The sequence below is a fragment of the Haemorhous mexicanus genome, chromosome 15 (genome assembly GCF_027477595.1).
Source record: "Haemorhous mexicanus isolate bHaeMex1 chromosome 15, bHaeMex1.pri, whole genome shotgun sequence".
NCBI lineage: Eukaryota > Metazoa > Chordata > Aves > Passeriformes > Fringillidae > Haemorhous > Haemorhous mexicanus.
Genome location: NC_082355.1, coordinates 3,282,743 through 3,299,387, shown reverse-complemented (window position 1 = coordinate 3,299,387; position 16,645 = coordinate 3,282,743). Strand labels below are relative to the sequence as shown.

The following is a 16,645-nucleotide window of genomic DNA, read 5'->3' as shown; positions in this document are numbered from 1 at the left end:
CCGCCTCGCTCCGCCCCGGCGGGGCCGGGCCGGGCCGGGCAGGGCCGTGCGGGCAGCGCCCGGGGCCGCCCGCGCCCGCCCGCGTCTCCATCAGCCCGCCGCCCTGAGGGCCGCGCTCGGCTCGTGGTGGTTCGCGTTTCTCGCACAGTTACTGCTGTTAATTATTTAATGGAATATCCTGTGCTGGCAGGGTCCCGCTGCTGGCCCCCCACAGCCCCACCAAGCCCACCGTGCGCCGAGAGAGTTTGCCAAACAAACGCTCCTTGTGAGCTCTCTTGGGATTCTCTGTGGAGCCCAGCCACCCTCTGAGTGAAGAACCTTTTCCTAATTTTCTCCCCTGAGGCAGCTCCAGCGATTGTCTCGAGTCCCATCACTGGTCACAGGGGGCGGAGATGGGTGCTGCCTCTCTTGAGGGAGCTGAGCCCAGAAATTCACAGAAGCACGGACTGTTCCGAGTTTAAGGGACCCTCGAGGATCATTGACTCCAACCCCTCAGTGTGGCCCGGATGGCCCATACAGGGACCGCGGTGAGGTCTCCCGTCTGTCTCCTCCAGGCTACACTGGATTGGGATTGTTGTTTCAGGGTTATTACCAGAAACCCAAGGCACACTAAGCCCCCAAACCTGGCGATGAGAGACAATAAATTGCCACGTGTGAGAGCAGCACAGCTCAGGAGGCTGCTCTGAAGGTCGCTCAAGTACGGGGCTTGTCACAGCGCCCGCACCTGAGGGAGGAGATAAGAAGTGCATTAGCAGCCAGATAAGGAGTATCCGCATGTCACTGTCACCCCCTGCTCACACACATCCCTTCCCCAGCCGGGCTCCCAGCCCCTAACCCCGGTGTGGCTGTGGGCACTAGGAAGGCAGCAGCTCTCAGGGCAGGACGTGTCTTCATCTCCATTTCAGCAATTCAGAGCTGCTGGCACCCAGAAATGATGTTCTGGATGCAGCTGTGGAGGAGGAAACCGGCACTGGGACAAATGGTGGCTTCCCCACTGTCATTTTCCTTCTTCCTGTTATTCCCAGAATGGCTGGGGTGCTGCAACAGTGGAAACACTTTGGAATTTCAAACCTTTTGGTTTGTTTTTTTATTTCCCCTGAGGTTCACATCAGTCCTGTGCAACCTGGAGGAGTGGCAGCTGTGCAAGCAGAGCAATCCTGCTCTTCAGCTCTTTGGATACAGGACCGACCTCCCTGTCCCTGCTCATTGCTTATTCATACTGAATGGGAATTTTGTATTAAAGAAGACATTTTTATTAAAGAGCCATGACTCTACCCAGGTATCAAGTGTTTGTGGCATTGTACTTACTGATGAAAGCTTTGCTGCTAATGTTCAACTTCTATGAAATTATATACACACGCATATACATATATATATATATATATATATAATAAACTAGAATTGTGTAGTGTAGGCTGGAGTTTGTTTTCAATTTTTAACTGAAAGCCAATTCAGTTCGTGATTTTTAATAAAAAATTAAGAGTCAACCTTCATTCTGACACAGCCACATCCAATCTCAGAGGTCTCCTGTTCTATTTCCCCTGTAGCTCCATAACTTAAATCTTAGAGATATAAATATGTCAATTGCAGCTGCAAATATACCTAGTGAGAGTCCATAATGAAAGAATAAAAATTGGCACTGATATCCTTGCACTGCACAACAAAATTTGTGCACAATTTATATATTTCCCTTCTAATGTCTAATTCTTTTTAATCTTGTCAGTCAGCTCCTAGTCTCCATGACTGTGATAGATCCAACACTGTTACATCTGTGGTGGTATCTGGCCATAACATTTATTGCCAGAAAGCATGCCAATGACTCCAGGAAAAACACCTTGTTCAGGAAATGGAAGCAGCTGGATGTTGTACAGAGAAATAAAATTGTTGTTGGGTATAACTGGTGTTGTTTTGTATGGTTTGCATTCTGAGGACTGATGTGTTCCGCCTGTAATAATTCCTTGTGTCCCAAAGATACCAACTTGTTAATCTGATTTAAAACCCCATGTGGACTTTTCTTCATGTCACAATTGAAATTCTGCTTGCAGAATATTTAATCTGGATATATGAATACCTAAATTCTTTCTCTGAGTCACTACATGCAAAGCTGCATGAGTTAATAGTTTGCTCTGTGCTCAGTGCAGATGGTTTTGAGCAGCTACACAACTTCTCTTTCACTGGACGAGTCATTCCTCCCATTGCTGAGTAACAAATCTGATATTTTGCCATGAATCCTGAGAAGGCTCGAGATGGCTCTGAGCAATCACCACCAGTTACTCATGAGCTACAAAATGAAAGGCAAATGGATGAATACATCTAGTCACAGAGAATATCTGACCTCTGACTCTTTGTCTTTCTTCATCTGCACTAATTTTCACACTAAAGTGTTTTTGTCTCTATTAAAAATGTATGTCTGGATTAATGAAATAAACCCCACCCCAGCTCCTTCTGAAGCATTCCTTGCAGTTGCCTTATTTCCCAAGGGATATATTAATAAATCCTGCAAACTCCCATGTACATTTGTTGAACTAGGGATGAATTTGACCACCTGCATGTTTCCACCTGGAAGAATTCCTAGACTATTACAGGGCAAATTCTTCCCTACACTGACCAGAAAAGGAGGATTTCTGTTCCTCCACAATTACTGCCTCACCTAAGAAATAAGCTTTACTGTATTTGCTTTCCTGTATTCCTAAGTGAACACTGGTGTATTTTATGCTTTTTCTCCATTTCAAATTAGCCCTGAGAATCAACTGAGTAAATGAAGAGCTGCTGCACATGCTTTTATGAACAGAAATGTCCAGTAAGTGGCACTGCAGGACCAGGAATTTCAAGTCCTGGGTTGAAAACACTGCAGTCAGAGTGAAGGGAAATGTGAGAGATGTCAAGACTTCTCTGCTCCATGAAAAAAGTTGCTGTAGAGCAGTGGGGAATGATGTGATGATGTTCCCAAAGGCACGTGCAGGGATCTGGGGTGTTTTGAGTGACTGGCTCTGGAATATGATACCAGGAGCTGGCCTTGGCACCAAGCTGGCTGTTATCAGGGGTTTGCCAGAAGAAGCCAGCAGCATTTCTGGGAATGATTCATTAGCACTCGATGGGAGGTGCCTGTGAAGGCTCTGTGCTGGGTTTTGCTATCAGGAGCAGAATGCTGGGCAAGGTGAACCACGTATATCCAGCATTTCCTGAGGTTTCCTGACGTATTATACATTAATTTTATGTAGAAGATCCAAACTTCAGACTGGGGCATTGCTACACTCTGAGGGGGTTCAAGGATTGTTTTTGTAAATGAGCCAGTGATTTCTGTGAGTCTGTGTCAGTGCATCAAAAATCACCACCCTGTCTTCCCAGTCTCTGCTGATAAGGACTAAACGATTATCATGGGAAATTTGATTAAACAGGCAAGTAACACAACATTTTTTGGCAATATAAATTGTAATGAAACTCTTATATAAGCTGATAGAGTGTTACTTACAAAATCACTTAAATGCTTTGGCTCCATCTGCAATATTTGAACTCAGTTCCAGGTTACTCATGCTCTACTGTGCCAAGCTAAATTAATGCATACTCAATTTTCCTCTTTCTTTAGATGCACAGTTATATTGGATAAGAATGGAAGGGAATGAAGATGAAAAGCCAATCTGCATTTAGAAGGGACATAAAGCTGTGTTTAAAGGGATAAAGCAGCCTTTCAAAGGGATTAGGAAGCCATTTCCTCTATGATGTGGCTATTTTATAAGTGTCTCATGTGGGATCATTGCTGCCATGAAAGATCCATGCCAGCTCTCAGAGCTCCTGACAATGTTTTTCATCAGCATCTAGGGACCAGATATTGATTAATCCTTTTACTTTCACCTCCTGAGCCTTTCCTGTGGTTTTATAAAATAGTTAAAAATATGAGAATGAGCACACCAATGACAAAATCTGTCATATATGACAAAGCAGGACACCAGAGGACAACTGGGCACATCACAACATGCAGCAGCACAACCAATATGGAAACCCCCTTGACACCATACCACAGCCTGGTGGATACACCTGAAAGCTCACAGAAGTGCCTAGAGAGAAGTGAGAGATTCACAGAGGCAGGAAATTCCTGGAGAGGTATGGGAAATGTCTAGAAAAACACAGGAAAGTCCTAGAAAACTACAGGGAACTCATGGAAAAATTATGGGAAATCCTTAGAAAGGAAAATTGAATTCTTAGAAAGCTGTGGGAGAACCCCAGGAAAGCAAAATGTAAGTTCTGAAAAAATTGCCTACAAATTCCCAGGAAGCTGGAGGGAATTTTGTATGAAGTGAGGAGGAATTGCTGTAAGGCAGTGGAGAAATCCTAGAAGGAAATGCACAGCTCTTAGAAAGCTGTGGGGAATTTCTAAAGAGCAGAAAGGAAATTTTGGAAAGCAGAAGGGAATTCCCATAAATAGTACACAATTCCTGGAAAGCATCAGGGAACTTTCTACTGACATGGAACTCGTCATCCCTGCTTTTAGCCTCTCCTCTCCTAAATGGAGAGGGCTGGTTTGATGGACTGAGAAGAGGCTCTGGATGCCTGTCTTGGTGGGGCTGAGCCCTGATGAGCTTTGTGGGAAGGGAGCAGGAAGAACTGGCTGCCTTGGAAGGCCCCTGACCCTGGGACAGATGTTGACAAGTGGGTAATGAACCTCAGGGAACATTTCCGGCCTGAGAAAGTACAGCCTGTTAGAGACTGTCTCAGCAACAGGGCAGGGAAAAGCCAAGGACAGCAAAGCAGGATGCAAAGAGGGAGAAGTTACTCATGTTAGGGGGAAGGAAGAGTTCTGCCTGATGTGGTGGGCCAGGCAGAGAGGCTGGTCCAGGATAACAGATCCAGGTGAACAAGGGTGAGAGTGGATTTGGGATATTATCATAGTTTGGGGCAGTTGGATCACAGGGTTTTTCAGAGGTGTGAATGAAAGTTACGTCAGGAGGAGTGAAGCAACCCAAGGCTTAGACCTTGGTACAGATTTTTGTTTGGAATATTGTTCCAGTGTTTCATTGGACTTGGTGGGATGTTTCTGATTGCTGTCAAGCCCAGACTGTGTGATTTGCCTTTGACAAGCAGCCTTGGAGAAGAGTTTAATCCCAGAACCTGAAGGTGGAACTTCAACATCGCAACAACAGCAGGGTGGTGTGGGGAGCTGCAGATGGGAAGATGCTGCCTGAGACAGCAGAGCTGCAGGACTGGCACATTTGGAGTGGTCTGGGCTGACCCTGTGTGCTGTGGCTGGCCCTGTTGTGCTCCATGGTCACTGTGGGGCTGCTCTCCTCGCAGAGAGCCCTGGCTGGGCTCCCTCTGGTGCAGCTCTGAAATGCTGCTGCCACTCTTCACTGGGAGTGAGAAGGGATGCTTCTATTTTTTTGGTAAGTACTAGTTTAGTTATCTTTAATTCAAGGATTTGTAGCCTGACACTGGCAGGGCTGTGGAGCCTGACCACGCTGGATGTGTAATAATGTGGATTTAATAACCAAATGTAGGGCAAACTATTGTCTACTTGCTGTGGGTACCAAGCACACACTTCATCTTATGTCCTGTACCAGAAAACCAACAAATCTGCTGTTAAACAATTCTGTTAAACATTTCTTCTCCATCCATCAATCAGGGGCTGGGCTGGAATATGGGTAAGGATCTATTTGATGCTGGCACAGAGCTCAGGAGTAAATCTGTAAGAGCAGCTTAGGAGGGAAAGTGCCACCTACCAAGCCATCTGCTGAGAAAATGGTATTATCTGCAGTCTCATCCACTGCTGCTAGCAATCACTGTCACACTCATTGGTGAAGGGTTTTGCTGCTAATATATCTATTTGTATTCTTTTTCTCCATCCCCTCAGAGTTAATTATTCCTCAGATTAATTTCATTCTAATGAATCATTCGGTATTGCTGGCTTTATTTCATCTCTGAGATGCTAATTAATATGTCAAAGCCATCGTTAACATGAAAAGTGCTGTCATTTTCTCTGTGACTTTTCTTTTGATTCACATATTCAGTTTTTTTTTTTTTTTTTTTCTGAGGGCCTAAAATGTCCAGTGGGGAGTGAAAAAATTAAAGCTGTATAGTAGTAAAAATATGCATATGCAAATAAAGCCTAAATTGGGAGGCAATGGCCCACTTTGTATTTTGTGCTGACTTACTACTGTGTGAGCCATTTCACATAGTAGGCCCTTAGCAATCAGCTAAGGCTTTTATATACATGGACTAGAGTACAAAATTCAGCAGTACATCCAGTCTCTACACTTGTCAATGAAATGATCAGAAATTTTGAGGTATTTCACATTTGTTGGTGTAGATTAGGTTTTAAAGAAAGAATCCTGTTAGTTTGCTGTGGATTTCCTGGCACGGTGCTGTGCCGCAGGGATGAGGCAGTTGGAGGATGAATTTTCCTTTCCTTAGAGCTCTCCTCTCAGCTATAATTTATTCTCATCATCCTCTGCAGTTTGGCTCTCTACCCACTCTGGAGGGAAGTGTTGGCAGGGCAGTAATCCCTCTCCTGCCCCGTATCTCTGGCGGATGGAAATCCCAGAAAGAAAAGGGGGGAAATTTTAGGGAAATCACTCCCTGCTTGAGTGATTTCCAGGGTGATTTAAGATCCAGTAAATGGCCTTTGGATTGGCAGAGCAGGTTGAGCTGCAAGAGGAAGGTCACTCCAAGTATTCCTTGTGGGAAAATTTTCTTTCTCTGATCCTGTGGGAGTGAGTGGGTGGAACTGGAAAAACCCCATAAAAAGTCACTGCATGAGCTCTGCAGATTGAATAACACAGTTATTGGCAGCATCACACTGAGTTTAAATTACCCACAGCTCCTGGGGCTGGGGACTGTGCAGGTGACAGCCTCTGCTTGGACCCCTGGCAGCAGGTTTGGTACTTCTCTTTCTTTCCTGTCTTCCTAATCTCTCCAAAAAGAGCCATTTTGTTGTAAAATCTGGGGGGGTTCCAGCTGAAACCTCCTCTCAGGAGATGCAGAGAGGCATCACTGGGGAGAGAGGGAAAGGGGAGCAGAGCCTGCACAGGCTCTGAGCAGGGGGGGTCTGGGAGGGGAAAATGGAACAACCAGAGGATGGTTGTCAGCACTCCTAAAGGCTGTGGGTGACACAAGGCTGCCTTTTGAGAGGCTGCCTGATCTCCTGCAGAGCAGAAATCCTTTCTGCAGGTTCCATCTGCTGTGGCCCAGGGCTGGAGTTGGGCCCTCCTGGCTGGGAGTGAGGCTCTGCTGGTGCATCAGTGCCTGAGAGGGGAGATGCCAGGGGAGCAGCAGTGCCTGGTCCTGCCTCCTGAGAACCCTGCAGCAGTGCATGAGCTCCAGATCCCGGGGAGCAGCAAATAAAAGCAAATCCTTGCCTTTTATACCCTCCTGCTCTACCCTCTGTGTCCAGCCTGAATGAGCCTCCTCAAATGAGTCATTTAAAAATTCAGACTTTCATACATGGTGCTTCTCTCTGGGCTTTTTTGATCTTCCTTTTCCCTGCCAGTGTTCAAATTTCCTCACATACTTCACCAGTGACCTGATGCCAAGGGATGCTCTGTGGCTGCCACTGGAAAAAATAGTTCACAAGTCAACATGTGCTGATGTGCTTTCTGAGCACTGATGTGCTTTTTGAGATCAGCCCTGCTGAATCTGCCAGGCACTGAGGGCCAGCTGCAGTGACTACAGTCAAAAAACCAGTGCCCACACTCAAATACTGAATATTTAGGCCTCTTGTTGTCTGCCTTTGGGGACTAGAAATCATTGCTCTCACTGATCCTTTCTCCCTGCTGATGGATCTTTATCATTCAAGAGTGAGCTGGAGATCCTTGGAGATGTTAGCAGTGTTTTTTGCTCTGTGATTTTTGTAGTCACTACTGTGGTTTTCCTCATGGAATGCACATGATAATATCAATTTAAACAATGTGCTTCACTGATCTTTAAAAGACTTCAGAGCTGTTTGGTTTCCAGGAACCCTTGACTTTTCCAAGAAGGTTATATTGAGGCTAAATTTATCTCAGCTTATTAGTATAACCAGTTATTTACAAATCTGTCAGCTCTTTTATACATTATTTTTGAGAATATGCCTCAGCTGATTTCTTGTTTAGTAAATTCCATTCTTGCAGACATGAAAAGTTCTCCTGAGGGTGATATGAGTACAATTTGTATCCACATACTACAATATATTTTGTAAATTCAGCTAAGCTTTCTCCAGGTCTAGTGTGTTCTAGTCTATTTAGGTTAAAGAATATCCATCTCTGAATGCAAGATCTGGGCTTTGTTCAGCTCAGCCTTGGTCTTCCAGTAGCCAATTTTTGTTTGAATTCAGATCATTTGGATCAAAGTGGTAGTCAGTATTTATATTTTTAAGTCTTCATATGGACCAAGTAGGGCCTTGTCCAACCAGCATCTCCTGGGAGGAGCAGGTGGGAATAGAGACACAAAATCTCTCCTTTGCTGACCATTGCTTTGATTCCAGCAGCAGTCAGTAGTGATTGAAAAACATTAAATAAAGTTAAGCAGCTGTTTTATGTGGGTACCCAGGGAGAATTTAACAACCCCTGTGCTTTTTTCTGAATCTCCAGGAAACACCTGCACCATCATCCTGTTGCTGACAGTTTCAGGCAAGGCTAGAGCTGGACCAGAACTGAGTCTGCTCACACTGGCTGGTGAGAGCTTGGTAAGAGAGGAGCAAAAGGAAAAATGACCCAACACTCATGTAACTGGCTCCCAGAGTTGTGGCAAACTGCTGCCTAATCCCAGCATTAAATTTACCTAAATAATAATAGGGGTTAGTGGATTTTGCTTTTGTTCCTCACCTGACTGTCAAGTCATGAAAGTTTTAAAAGCTCATAAATTAGCAGAAGTGACAAATGAGTTCAGCAGGGTGCCCTGGATGAACTGCTGGTGTTTGAAACTGCTGAAGGGGCTTTGCAGTCAGGGCTGAGCCAGACCTCACATTCATCCCTGGACTGGTCACACAAACTTAGGGGAGACACAGGAGAGAGGCTCTGGCTTCTAAAACTGATGCTTGAATTGCCAAAAAAATAAGGGCTGTGAGAGCCTTACAAGCTGCTGTGAGTAGTGATCCAAAAGGATTCTTTAAATGTCACATTCAAGTGAAACCCTCACTCATATCAGCAGCATTAGGTTCTTCCAATGCTGAGCCCTGCCTCTCCCCCAGGAAAGGCCACTCCCTGGTAAAAACGAACTGAAAAGAAGAGTTCACTGGATGAGCTGATAAGCAGATGCTTGAGAGCAGACTTCTCTCTCCTCTGTAATGTGTACCTCAGTATCCTTCTCCAATATGGCTCAAAAATTTTGCTTTTTGGGCAATTGCAACTTGTGATTTCTCCTGGAATAATCCAGGGCGGCTGTGGTTGAAAGTCAATTTAGAAGAGCCTCTGGAAGTTATTGCCAATAAAATCAAGTGTGCTCAGTGGCTTCTTCTACAGGCAGTGTTTCCTCCAGCCCGGGGTTTCTATGGAAAAACAGGAACGTGCTGCCTTTGCAACAAATACTTATCATGCTAAACCTCACCTGTGTGGAGCTTTAAGAACAGGAGACAGTAGAAAAAGGATCTTGAAAATAGAAAAAAAAAAAAAAAAAAACTCGCAGTGAGTTTCATTAGAGATCTCAATTACCAAGCAGCACAGGATTCATTTTCTTGTCTATTTTCACCCTCCTCTGGGGATGAATGATGATTAAAGGACAGGATAATAAGCAGGGGGAGGGTGGGATGAGAACTTGGTGAGAAGCAGTTAAAATTTATAAAAAAAGAAGGAGAAGGGGAAAGGAAAACAAGTGTTTCAGTTAACCAGTCAAGGTTAGCTTAACACTGTTAAGCTAACAGCTAACTGCTTTAAGTGACATTATGAGAAACAGAGGTTCAAAAGCAACTTTACACGTGCTGGATTCCACAGAATTTATGTTGACAACTTATTAAGAGTATTTGTTCACCTTGGAGGTTTTTAAACTTCCCTGTGATGTCTTTTGTATTTATCTCCTGATTTTTTGGGGGGTAAGATTCCTGTGCAAAGGCTGCAAACCAGTATGCTCATCTTTCCCTGCCTGTTGCAGCTAAGGTAAGCTTGGAAAGACCCTTTTGTAAAAAGAATGATTTGAGTAAAAATCGCTCCGGTTTTGGTGCTCACTACCGAGCGGGGCGGGGGAGTTTGCCAAGATGTTTTGGAGGTTTTGGGTCTGCTCGGACGGGCTTTCCCTGCCCTCGGGGGTGCCCCGCTCGGGGCTCCGGCGGCTCCGCAGCGTTTGTCTCCCGCACGACCCACTCGGGACGCGGAGCCCGTCCGTGGCTTTTCCCCGCTCCCTGTCCGCAGGGTGACGATGCCGACCGCGGTATCAGCCTCGTGGCCGGGCTGGGAGCGGCGTGGGACGCTGCCCCCCGTCCGTGCCCACCCCCGGCGGGGCCGCGGCCGCCCAGGAGAGGGAGCCCGGCGGCCGCGGCTGCGCCGGGAGCCGGGGGCTGCGCCAGGCGGGGGGCGGCGCACGGAACGCTGCCCCGGCCGAGCCCCCAGCCCCGGCCGCTGCCCCGCCGTGCCGGGAGCGGCTCCCGAGCGTGCTCCGGGCTATCTCCGCTCCCCCGGGTGGCGGTGCCTCGCCCCGCTGCCCCTCCCGAGCATCGGCCGTCGCGGAGGCGCGGGGCCGGTACTCACGGTCCGCAGCAGCGCACCGAGCGCGGCTCGCAGCGCCCCGCAGCTCGGGCAAAGTAATCCCGGCTGCGCTAAACTCCACGAGAGCCGCTCCCGGAGCCCCGCTCTGCCTCTCGTCCCGGCTGCCCGGGACGTTGTTCCTCAGGAAGACAGGAAAGGCTGCCCAGAAGAAGCGGCGCCCGACCGAAGATGTTAGAGGAGGCGAAGGGGGGTGGCTTTTTGCCCGCTGCGTGCCTCCATGCCTGTCATTCCCTTGTCTTAATCCTTTAGGAAGGAGTCGCCAGGCAGACAGAGCGTTCCTGGAGGGGCGATGCTGCCGAGCCCTGCCCCGGGCAGAAGGAAGCAGCCGGGAGATGCGCGGCCCGGGGCGGGCAGCGGGAGAGTGTGAGGAGCTGCCTCCGCCTGCGCCTTTCCGAGAGGGAAAAAGCATGGTGAGAGCTGGACCCGATTCCTGGAGCGCAGCCCCGCTGAGCAGGAGGTGGGATTATTCCGGAGTAGTTATGGAGAGCTATAACTTGGCAGCGGTGTGTTAAAGCGACTTGTTCCTGCTGGGAGAGGAACCAACCGACTGCGGGCATCGCCGGCGTGGTGGCCGAGGGAAGGTCACTCGGGTCCTTCTCCTCCTCCTCTCGCCTCTTTCTTCATCCGGCAAACGACCGAGGGAAAAACTGGTAATCGGCTCTTGCCAGTGTTGGGAATACCGTGCCTTTTGCCTGGGATGATTTGCCCTGATGTGCCGCCTCAACTGGATGTACAAAGTGCGACTGGGACTGATCCGGCCAACAAAGTTTTCAGAGTGATCAGCAGGGGCCGTGGGATGGAGGCAGCTGGGCACACACCAGCAGGGTCCGTCACGCACGGTCCGACGGCACAGACCTGCTGCTCCCTTGAAAACTAACTCCTGGTGGTCCACTCTTACTTCACCTCTGCCAATTTGCACTTTCAGGGAAAAAAACCCACATACACGATGCAATGCAGTGTTCCCGTGTTGGTTTTGTATATAAGATTTGCTATGCAATTCCAAAACTAAAACAGGAGAGACGGCCCTGCGTCCCAGAGCAAACAGGGAATCAGAGGTGAAAGGTAGGAGCCAGCATTTCTTGTTTCAGTCAAACTAAATAATAACCTGAGCTACTTCTTGCTGAAAACATTTAAAACACACCTACTATATGTTTATTTATTTTGTCTTGGAAATGTAAAACAGTTTGAAACAAAGTAAAGATTTGCTTTCTGATACTGCCAAGAGACAGAGCGAGAACTGGTGCATTTTGTAACAGGAATGTAGTGAGGAGGAAGGATGGAGTGTTTCACCAGTGAGACATTTAGGGAACTAGAGAAAAGGCATCTTGTCTGGTACGCTTCAGTAAATATGAAGGGCTGGTGCAGTGGACACTGGAAACACTCGATCAATAGTCTATTTAAGTGGGAATAGATGCAAGCATGGAAAAGTGATTGCTTTGCTGTGTGTGGGGTGTGTTTGCAGAGGACGGCAGCAGAACATTTACAGGTGAGCTGTCGGAGTTAGGCTACTCCATGCAGGGGTGGTGCAGTGTGTTTCTGAAGGGATTGCTAAAACCCCTCTGTTTGTAGGGTGGACTGTGTTTGTGCGTTTTCAGTTCCTGCCCACAGAGCTTTCAGGATGTTGTTCAGGATGATTCAAAGAGGGTGAGGTCTGTCTGGGGGCGAAGGGACTGTAGGCAAAGACCTTTGCTCGGTTTGGTGATGAGTAATTAATGGCCGTCTGATCTCTCTGATCTCTGCAAGGAGAGGAGTTGATGTCGTCATGAAAATCATGATATGATTTCCCCTCAGGAGAAACTATGACTTGGAACGACACCACTATGGACGGGGAAGGGTTGCTGGTGGAAAGGGACTCCTCTTCCTTTCGGATCCTCACGGGCTGCTTCCTCTCGCTCCTGATCCTCTCCACGCTGCTGGGAAACACTCTGGTCTGCGCAGCTGTCATTCGCTTTCGCCACCTCAGGTCCAAGGTCACCAACTTCTTTGTCATCTCCTTGGCCGTGTCAGATCTCTTAGTGGCAGTTTTGGTCATGCCTTGGAAAGCTGTGGCTGAGATCGCTGGTTTCTGGCCTTTTGGTTCATTTTGCAACATCTGGGTGGCCTTTGATATTATGTGCTCAACAGCCTCCATCTTAAACCTCTGTGTCATTAGTGTGGACAGATACTGGGCCATCTCCAGCCCGTTTAGGTATGAGAGGAAAATGACCCCCAAGGCAGCCTTCATCATGATCAGCGTGGCATGGACTTTGTCCGTGCTGATCTCCTTCATCCCGGTGCAGCTGAACTGGCACAAGGCTGCAACCACGAGCTTTTTGGACTTCAATGCCAGCTTAGAAGGTGTAACCATGGACAACTGTGATTCTAGCCTAAACAGGATGTATGCCATCTCCTCTTCTCTAATTAGCTTCTACATCCCCGTGGCCATCATGATAGTCACCTACACCAGGATATACCGGATTGCTCAGAAGCAAATCCGGCGCATCTCGGCTCTGGAGAGAGCAGCAGTGCATGCCAAGAACTGCCAGAACCCAGGTGGCAACAGGAGCAGCATGGACTGCCAGCAGCCAGAGAGCAACTTCAAAATGTCCTTCAAGAGGGAAACAAAGGTGTTAAAGACCCTCTCGGTGATCATGGGGGTGTTTGTGTGCTGCTGGTTGCCATTTTTTGTGTTGAACTGCATGATTCCCTTCTGCGAGCCCACCCAGCCATCCAAGGGAGCAGAGGCTTTCTGCATTAATTCCACCACCTTTGATGTTTTTATATGGTTTGGATGGGCCAATTCTTCCCTCAACCCCATCATTTATGCCTTCAACGCTGATTTCCGCAAGGCATTCTCCACCTTGCTGGGCTGCTACAGGCTCTGCCCCCTGTCTGGCCATGCCATCGAGACCGTCAGCATTAACAACAATGGGGCCGTGGTTTTTTCCAGCCAGCACGAGCCCAAAGGGTCCAGCCCCAAAGAGTCTAATCTGGTTTATCTGATTCCACACTCCATTATCTGCCCGGAAGAAGAACCTCTAAAAAAGGAAGACGAGGAGGGTGAACTGTCAAAGACCTTGGAGAAAATGTCTCCAGCACTGTCGGGTATCTTGGATTATGAAGCTGATGTTTCTTTGGAAAAGATCAATCCCATTACACAGAATGGGCAGCATAAAACCTGAACAGTAAGGTTTACTCAGCAAGACCTAATGGTGTATATTGTAATAATCTTTTTTTGGGGAAAAAAAAAGATATACAAGATTTTTTTGGTAAGAACCTAAGCTCTAAGGGAGAAAAATGCACATTTACACCAAGTCCAGAATTAATTTTCCTGGCATTCAGAGCAAATTTAACATTTCAAACAATAAACAGAAAAAGATACTGGAAATTGGTTATAAAAAAGGATGTTAAACTGTACTGTTCACCCTGAGGAAAATCTACACATTTAGATACAGTGCAGTTACAAAGAAAATGTTGCTTCTTCTCTGTACAGAGAAACCAATTTCTAGGTAAAAGTGAGACAAAAGATAAATGTTGAGTATTTAAAGATTAATGTTTACTCGAAGTTAAAAGATTGCTTTGTCTTGTGATAGTGGGTGTTAACAGGTCCTAATTAATGACTGAGGGATTGTAAAGGTAGGTAGATGCCTTCTTAAAATTATTTCTGACAAATAATTGAGCCTTATAATGAGAATGGTTATTTTTAAAGCTTTGGGAGGTAATATGTTGATACTGGTTTTATTTATTTATTGTTTTAAATTAATATTTTTCATATGTTATAACAGGTCTAGCTTTATTTATGTTATTTAAGATGTTTAAATAATGGGATATTTTTGGAGTGTCATAACTGCATTTTGACCAGTCAACCAGTCAGCACTTTATTACAAGCTCTGATAGTCTGGAGAGCTGGTGAGGGGATTGGAGGAGTGTTAAGGAGCTCAGCAAGAAATGAAGGAATCAACAGAACTGATGCTGTGTGGAGTTGGTTTGCTCGTGGGCTTTCTTTATTTTTAAGTGGGATTTCTTTCAAAAGATAGGACCAGAGTTGACTGAGTTGCAAATTTTCTTCCCTTATAGAAATAAAAGAAATTGCTGCTATTTATTTTTAAAAAGTTTCATGTTACAGAGACTTTGCTAGAATGTCAAGTTTGTGGATCTGTAAATACCTTAAATATGACTACAACCTTAAGAAGAATCCAATTTGGGAGGGAAAGCTTCTTAGATAACAATTCTTGGTATATAGTGTTTTGTATTTATGTAAGATAAACAGCTTTCTCAGAATTTTCTTATTTCAAGTCTTGGATATCTTTTCTGAGCAAACACACTGGGTTATACTGGTAGGAAGGATGCCATAACCTGGTTATCCTGCAGGACCACCTGGAGCCTGCTGTCTGTCTGCTCCTCTGTCACAGTCAGAGTTAAAACCTGAGGTCCCTGGTGCTTCACCCCGGGAGCTGGGAGGACGTTTCAGTTCAGTGATTGCCATGTCAGTACTCCAGTCTGTAAGGAATAGTGGCCTCGTTACCCTTTTGGATTAAAACATTTCTAAATACGGCTGGAACTGCAGCCTCCATCTCGAAATCCTCCTGTGAACTCCAAAAAAGTTGCCAATGTTTAATTAAAAAATCCTGCTACTTTGCCACTGTCCTTCCCTGCTGCTTTCCCTCTGTGATGCCAAAAGCAATCAGTGAGCATTAGCAACAGGAACGTTGGGTGTTAATATTCAGCAGCATTCAAAGGAATCCATTTCTTTTCTAAATGGGAGAAAATACCCTTTGGAGCAACTTTTTCGTAACATATATCAAAACAAATGTGTTGTCAGGAAAAGAGAACTGAGAGAAAAAAAAAATTAAAGTCTAATGAACTATATACATCCTGCATCAGGTCTGTGTATTTATGTATTGTGAATGTTTTCATAATTTTATTGCCTGTATGCTGCTTTCATACATATAATAAAATTATTTTGTGAACAGAAGGTCAAATAAAGCAATCTACATTGCATTTATTAAATACATGCTGGTTTTTGGCAGTTGTTTTGATCATGTTAAAGGGAAGGTTGGTTCCTTTATTTTCCCATTTGCCCTTATTTGGGATCACACCCATGATGCAGATGGGAATTTCTGTTAAAAGCAGAGGAAAACCTCCTTACTGGAGACCACTGAGCCCTTGCTCCAAATTAGGATTTGAAAGCAGTAAAAGCAATTTGGAAACAGCCACTCTTTGCTTTAAATGTGTAAAGCTTAACCTACTGGTGACTTTTATTTAGAAGATTATTTTTTGCCTTGTTGTACCAGCATAGTGAATTTGGTTGATAACATGTTTTTATTGTTGTTCCTTTTATATTTTCTTTTTTTCCCTCCCAAGCTTTGGAGAACTTCTCAAAGCCTGATGCTGCTGTCTGTTTTTTGGAGCAAAAGGAGCCATTTCAGCAGTGAGGTGATGATGGGTGCAGCTGAGGATCCCCCTGCTCCTGGCAGCCCTTTGCTCTGCCTCTGTCAGCAGATTCATTTTGAAATGAGGAAACAAATCTGCATGGTCTCTTCTGCCTCGAGCAACACCAGCATGGCCAGTCCAGCCCCTGGGACTGGAGCTGGTGCAGGAGCTGTGGGAATGTCCAGGTCCCCCTCCCTGGCAGCTCCTGGGGCTCAGTGAAGCAGCAGGTCTGAGGCAAACAGGGCATCCTGGCTGCTTCCAACCTGTCTGGGCTCCTTTGGGAAAATTTCCCAATGCCTGATTTTTGGGGGTACCTTTGAAGAATTCATTTCTTAAAAAGTACACAGGCCAAAGAGGAGGTTCTGTGGTTTCTTACTTATTCTCAAAACTCCCAGCAGTCTGATATAAAAGCAAAATATGATTTAAGGAGATAAAGCAAGGTGCTGTTTTTGCAGGAGTTCATAGGCGATGATTTGTATTCTGTAATAAATGTTTGTTCTGCTCGACCAGGAGCTTTCACAGAACCTCCCTGCTTGCAGAAGGATCTGAGTTTCAGGAGGCTCTGTGAA

At 46.1% G+C, this 16,645-nt stretch overlaps 1 protein-coding gene across 1 annotated transcript; it reads left to right on the top strand.

The window, feature by feature from the left end:
* Positions 1 to 10,578: 10,578 nt before the first annotated feature.
* On the top strand, positions 10,579 to 15,655 carry DRD1 (dopamine receptor D1). The gene is made up of 2 exons (XM_059860290.1): positions 10,579 to 11,726; positions 12,456 to 15,655. The coding sequence occupies exon 2, from the start codon at positions 12,464 to 12,466 to the stop codon at positions 13,823 to 13,825; it is 1,362 nt and encodes a 453-aa protein (XP_059716273.1). The 5' UTR covers positions 10,579 to 11,726; positions 12,456 to 12,463; the 3' UTR covers positions 13,826 to 15,655.
* Positions 15,656 to 16,645: the final 990 nt, after the last annotated feature.